Consider the following 7,472-nt stretch of genomic DNA (forward strand, 5'->3'; position numbering starts at 1 on the left):
TTTGTTTGGATTTTATTTATTTCATGTTTCAAAATTACAAGTGGTATGTGTTAGCACTTGTTCTATCCCATGCTGATCACGCAATCTGAAACACAAATGATGGTAACACGTAAAACTTACAATGAGATTCAGTTTATCGATGCCTCTTACAAGATTTTAAGAGTTTTAACCCACGAACGTGAGGCAGGTCAGCATTACAGTTAGCGTTCCTCTCAAATATTAACACACGCTTGGATTTTTTTGTCGGTGGGTATAACGTCCACCTGAAGAGCTAAAGGTTGTTGTTTTTATGGCGTAGAGCCCTACTCACTCACTCACCCTTATACTTACGTAAGTGTTTAGACAGGGCATGTTCCGAAGGTCATAACATGAAGATCCCTGTGGGTGCATTTTGCCTTCTCATATTCACAGCTGAAAGTCATAATAATGCACCTGATGAAATCCTTCTTTTAACAGGTATTTTCTATGTGAAAAGAAGTTTCTAAAATAGGCACTGTTCCTTGCAGTTTTACTGTCACATTATGTTTTCAATTACAAAATCATATATAGGATGATATAGTATTACTCTGGTGGATTTGCTTGGATTGTTAGTTGTTTAACGCCGCGCTCAGCAATATTCCAGCCATGTGACGGTGGTCTGTAAATAATCGAGTCTGGACCAGACAAACCATTGATTGACATCATGAGCATCGATCCTCGCAATTGGGATCGATGACATGCATCAACCAAGTCAGCGAGCCTGACCAACCGATCCCGTTAGTGGCCTCTTACGAAAAACATAGTCGCCTTTTATGGCAAGCATGGGTTGCTGAAATTCCAAATTCTACCCCGGATCTTCACGGGTCTACACTGATGGAAGAAAGTAGGAACACGCCGTATTGTAGTGATGCCAACGTCTCAAGTTCATCTTACAATCCTTGATTAACCCTTCGTTACTTTCATCATTTAAAGAGAATATGACAAAACTCACTATTATTATTGCCTTATGATATTAATATATGCTGACCAAAATAAGTTAGGGATCATGAATAGGTAAGGAAATATTACTTTATAAAACTGTGTGCTTAGCCTTCACTACGAAATAAGTCCCGTAAAATATTCATGATCTCTTACTTTATTTGTTCAGTATATAGAGAATCTCACCCGAGTGTCTTTTGATATCAAATATATCAACACAAGTTGATAAAAGTGGAAAACGAGAGTTGATATATTTCATCTCACAAGACACGAGAGTGAGTTTTTTTATCATCCAACATCATTCTTCCACCTTTTTCAGTTTGTAGACAGTAATAAGCAGAGTCTTAAGTCTAAACAGTACTGCTAACAGCTTCAGTAGCAGAGCCATTTGAGATGTCATTTGATTTTGACGTCATGGTAACCAATGGTCTGCAAAATATTGTGATGCAATTTCATTGCAGTGATATCTCCTGTGGGAGCCAGTTTTGGATGATAAATATAAGCTTGACAAAATACAACTCTTACAAGTTGTCGTAGGTGACTTTGTCTGTTCCACAAACTTCATCTTTATCAGCGGGGCAGTCTTCGTGGGAGATCTCCAGACAGAAGAAGTCCAGAACAGCCTCTTCCCCAGAGAGCACTGGGCCCCCTGTTATGGTGCGGTTGTCACAGGCACCGTAGTAGGCTACGTCGATGACGCTGTCTTGACAGCGAGCCTTGGTAAAGTCACATCTGTAAAATACACATGACCACGTGTTATGATGTCAAACTGTTAGGGTAAACTAAACGCCTACAATTCTTGCATTTGAATTTCAATGTGCACAGTTGGTATTCTACAGTAATGTTATCTGATAGTGGATGTGTTCATGATGATTCATTATAGGTTTATGGGGAAGTAAACTGTAATCATGATAAGTGATAGAGTTACGAATGGCCCCTGTTCACGTGTGACTGCATTAGATACATATCTGTTCATGTGTGTGACTGTATCAAATACATGCCTGTTCATATATATGATAATATCAATGACTTGCCTGTTCATAGTTGTGATTACCTCTATGACTTCCCCGTTCATGTGTCTGACTATATCAATGACTTCCCTCTTCATATGTTAGACAACATCAATGACTTGCCTGTTCATAGTTGTGATTACATCTATGACTTTCCTCTTCATATGTTAGACAACATCTATGACTTCCCTCTTCATATGTTAGACAACATCTATGACTTCCCTCTTCATATGTTAGACAACATCTATGACTTCCCTCTTCATATGTTAGACAACATCTATGACTTCCAAGTTCATAGTTGTGATTACATCTATGACTTCCCCGTTCATGTGTCTGACTATATCAATGTCTTCCCTCTTCGTATGTTAGACAACATCAATGACTTCCAAGTTCAAAGTTGTGATTACATCTATGACTTCCCCGTTCATGTGTCTGACTATATCAATGTCTTCCCTCTTCGTATGTTAGACAACATCAATGACTTCCAAGTTCAAAGTTGTGATTACATCTATGACTTCCCCGTTCATGTGTCTGACTATATCAATGTCTTCCCTCTTCATATGTTAGACAACATCAATGACTTCCAAGTTCATAGTTGTGGTTACATCTATGACTTCCCCGTTCATGTGTCTGACTATATCAATGTCTTCCCTCTTCATATGTTAGACAACATCAATGGCATGCCTGTTCATGCGTGTGACCTCATCAATGACTTCCCTGTTTGTCACGGAGCTGTGCTCCAATGATCAGGGGTGTTATTTAACAAGAATAATGAAAACTTGGTAATAGGTTCACATGTTTATTACTAGAAGCTAATTGTATCAATAGATGACAATATATAGAGTCAAAAACCTAATCTATACTGACAATGATCCCTGATTAAATAAATCGGAGCAAATACACAAGCTGATTAGTCAAGCAAGTGTATTACAGTAATGAACTGCGAATAGCCAAAACACCACTTTGACAAGTTATTGACCAGGTACGTTGACGGCAGTGAACAATTAAAACCTGAGTTGCTTAACACGACCCTGTAATGAATGAATAACCTAGGCTTGGTTAAATAGCGGGAAATAAACACAGAGGGCCTATCCCTAAAAGGTCACTTGGACCATAAAATAGACGAGAACGTCTGAATATCAAACGGGTCAAATATACTAAAGACCCTGCAACTTTGTCTGAGCAAGGAAATAATAAAATTCCCCAAAGGCTAGACAATCACAGGAAGGTTTGTAATCCACGGATTTGTAGTACGACGTATGAAAACCCTTAGCTAATACGTTTAGCGCTCATTACCACCTCAATAAGTCAGTACTAAATCCAGAGTGCCCCGCAATCACTTACTAAGAAAATCTAACAAAGCCTAAAGACACAAGATCCTGAAATAGGTATGTATACTTGGACAATCTCTCCTGAACAGCCAAGGCGAGGGTAGCGGTGCGGTCACTAGACCGTGACAGGGATAGTTTCATGACTCGATGACACTGTTCATATGTGAGACTACATCTATGACTTGCCTGTTCACGTGTGTGACTACATCAATTACTTCCCTGTTCATATGTGACTATGTCAATTATTTACACGTTCTGGCGTATGTGACTGCATTAAAAACATACCTCTTCATATGTATTTCAATAAACTGCACACTCGTGCGTGTGGCCCACCTGTTCATATGTGACTATGTCCATTATTTACACGTTCTTGCGTATGTGACAACATTAAAAACATACCTCTTCATATGTATTTCAATTACCTCAATGACATCTATATCCATGTGTGTGTTCGACAACATCAATGACTTGTATATCCATGTGCGTGTGACAACATCAATGACTTGTATATCCATGTGTGTGTTCGACAACATCAATGTCTTGTATATCAGTGAGTGTGTGACAACATCAATGACTTGTATATCCATGTGTGTGTGACAACATCAATGACTTGTATATCCATGTGTGTGTGACAACATCAATGACTTGTATATCAGTGAGTGTGTGACAACATCAATGACTTGTATATCCATGTGTGCATGACAACATCAATGACTTGTATATCCATGTGTGCATGACTACATCAATGACTTGTATATGCATGTCTTTGTGACCACATCAATGACTTGTATGTCCACGGGTGTGACTACATCAATGACTTGTATATCAGTGAGTGTGTGACAACATCAAGGACTTGTATATCCATGTGTGTGTGACTACATCAATGACTTGTATATGCATGTGTGTGTGACTACACCAATGACTTGTATATGCATGTGTTAGTGACTACATCAATGACTTGCATGTCCACGGGCGTGACTATATGAGCTATGGCTGAGTTCACCCTTGACCGAGTCAGTGAGACACTTCTCTACGCATCTAACCTGAGGAGCAAAATAGAAGCTCTCGGTCAGATGTGTGACGTACCTGTTCTTGTACGTGACCCCATCAGTTCCACATTCCTCGTGTATATCGTATGTGGAGCAGTCCCTGTGTTGGTAGATACGGCAGGTGAACTGGCTGCCGAACCAGTTGTTGAAAAACTGGGCGGAGGAAACTGAAAGAAACATGGCATGGGTTTAATAATAATAATAATAAGAAGAAGAAGAAGAAGAAGAAGAAGAAGAAGAGGAATGACCAGCCTGACTGCGCCAGAATCACCCGATCCGCTTTGCTCTTTTTCTTTATTTCAAGACTCGATTATTTACAGACCGCCGTCATATAGCTGGAATATTGCTGAGTAAGGCGTTAAACAAAAACAATCTGCTAAGTGATGACAGCGTTTACATGTTTAGAAGTCTCGTTGTTTAGTTATTACGTGTTTCGCAGACAAACAACAACAGTTCACTACTGATGCTCAATTTAGGTAAGTGAGTGAGAGAGTTGTGTGTAACGCCGCTTTTTCCAGTTATATCAAGGCGTGTCAGCTTAATGTGGGAGGAAACTTCGAAGTGATGCAAGTCTTCGATGTTTACCACTTCGGTGAAATCCACGAGCACGGTGCTGACAAACCTAGAAACATAATCGGGGCGAACCAGGATTCGAACCCACAATCATAGGTTTCTGGCGTGCCCAAGGGACGCAACTCTGCACAGCGAATCGCGGCGCCTTAAACGACTGGGCCACCCGTGCCGCCCTCAAATTAGGAATCACAAGAGTGTATGAGACCTTTGAGTGTAATTATGTATTTACAGCGAAAGCTCAGCATAATAAAACCCCAGCGTTCCATATAAGCAAGAGTTCAAATTTTTACTTATCTGTACAACGATTGTATACAAGTCACTACTGGATCCGGAGTTGGTATGGTTGTGGATAATACAACTGGGGATCATGACCACTTTTTCGCAAAGCGTTCAATGTTCGAAGAGAAAAACATGTAAAGGGAGCAACAAATTAAACTTAAATAACAAAGTCCAAACGTTTTAAAGCAAAAACGAAACATGAACAATGCCATCATCAATATTGCAACATCGATTAGGCCGGGCATTTATGCCACCAAAATACAGATGTGCTTGGTTGCCTTGAAAAAATGGTAAACTTACCGGACAGAACCGCCAATACAACAGCTACTCGCAGCATAATTGAAAAATACACAGTCGGACACGTAACCGAGTCAGAAAGACAGAACACACCTTACTGTGACTACTATTATTCGCAGATATTTAAGGTGTGTCCGAGTATCTCTGTACTCTGCCATCTGGCTCAGAATTATCTTGGGTTTGGACTTATCATTTTGTTACAGATCTATTTTCAATCCCTAATGTGTTGACATTATAAGATCGTAAAGGATTGTTTAGGATCTAAACACATGAGAGGGGTTCGGATTTTTCTCAATGTCCAAACCTCCCCCATAATTTTTGTAAGTAAAAACTTCTGCCTCCTTCTGCTTGAAAAAAATATGACCAGAGTATTTCGTAAGAAAAGCCATAATCATTTACATAGAGGCATGAGCATGATAGAAAGGTTTCCTGTAATACTTTTTTATTAAAAGTCCATGGAGGTCTTCCTTCCAAGCGGCCATACCATGCACGTCACCGTATGTTTCCTTAGACACTCCGCCTTTAACAGTATTCCACTCAAATCACGGCGTGTCAGCTTAATTTGTGAGGAAAGCCCGAAGTGATGCAGGTCTCAGACGTTTACCACGAGCACGGGTGTGGTGCTGACAAACCTAGAAACATAATCGGGGCGAACCGGGATTCGAACCCACAATCATAGGTCTCTGGCGTGCCCAAGGGACAGCGAATCGCGGCGCCTAGGACGACTGGGCCACCCGTGCCCTGGCTATGATAAGACTGAAACAGTTGTTGACTGTGAAATTGGATGGATGGATGGATAGAACCACCCTTCAATCCTTCAGAATGTCAGTCAATATTGTGTATGCCCACCACAGGCATCAATGCCCCAACTCGACGATAAGCAGAAGAAGTGAGACGTCTGGTCAAAAGAAATGGGATTCAACGCCATTACTTTCGGAGGTCCTGTGCCAAGTCTCTGATGAGTGTGGTGATTGTACTGGCAAGGCAAGACGTTGTATGGGGTCTTGTGTTATCTACCTGAAACAGGGTCTGGGGATTATGTTGCAAGAACAGGATAGAGAGGTTGCCCATGAGAGATTGATGTTTCCTTCCAAAGTTACCAGATCCGTCTTGCCTTGGTTACAGATGCAGCCTTCACCTACCTACAGAGGCCGTACTGACTTGTCTAATGATGCAGCCTTCACCTACCTACAGAGGCCGTACTGACTTGTCTAATAATGAAGCCTTCACCTACCTACAGAGGCCGTACTGACTTGGCTAATGATGCAGCCTTCACCTACCTACAGAGGCCGTACTGACTTGGCTAATGATGCAGCCTTCACCTACCTACAGAGGCCGTACTGACTTGGCTAATGATGCAGCCTTCACCTACCTACAGAGGCCGTACTGAATTGTCTAATGATGCAACCTTCACCTACCTACAGAGGCCGTACTGACTTGGCTAATGATGCAGCCCGAAGCCATATGCCGCCACCTCCAAACGGCTCAACATCTTGAACGCAACAACGTGACGTTCATTCTCATCGTCAACGGTAGAAACATACTCTTTCATCTGCACTGAAAAGATGTAATCTGCTATCTCCTGTGTACCTGAAATGTGTCCTATATCTTAGCAATCACTACACAGACTTGTTTCACACTGTGTTTGGTTCAGTTAGATTCAATACCACAATGAGACAAACAATTGAAGTGTCACCTTGCCACATCATAAGCTTTTACTTATGTTCTGAACAGGTGCTTGTTATCAGAATGCGAAACAATCACCAGAGTCTCTACATTTGGAGCTATTTTATCGCTTATGTGAACCCTTATGGTGTCTGGTCCCGCATCGGTTTTAAAGCTTAATTAGCTTAAACTTCATAGAATAAAATGTGTAAAGATGGTTGTCAAAGGCGTTGCATATCTAGACCATAGCACGGCTGCAAACACTGTAATTAACGGAACTGGGGCCCGATCCACAAAGCATTCGTAGCCCT

At 41.1% G+C, this 7,472-nt stretch overlaps 1 protein-coding gene across 1 annotated transcript; it reads right to left on the bottom strand.

Annotated features, from left to right (window-relative positions):
• LOC139455581 (ovomucoid-like) lies at window positions 1-5,616 on the bottom strand. The gene is made up of 5 exons (XM_071237131.1): window positions 5,500-5,616; window positions 4,385-4,514; window positions 1,483-1,689; window positions 331-411; window positions 1-85 (listed from the first exon to the last, which is right to left on the bottom strand). Exons 1-4 carry the CDS (start codon window positions 5,534-5,536, stop codon window positions 339-341), a joined length of 447 nt encoding a protein of 148 aa, XP_071093232.1. The 5' UTR covers window positions 5,537-5,616; the 3' UTR covers window positions 1-85; window positions 331-338.
• Window positions 5,617-7,472: the final 1,856 nt, after the last annotated feature.

This window comes from Haliotis cracherodii, unplaced genomic scaffold (genome assembly GCF_022045235.1).
Source record: "Haliotis cracherodii isolate W230 unplaced genomic scaffold, xgHalCrac1.p SCAF_11, whole genome shotgun sequence".
In the NCBI taxonomy this organism is placed as follows: Eukaryota; Metazoa; Mollusca; class Gastropoda; order Lepetellida; family Haliotidae; genus Haliotis; species Haliotis cracherodii.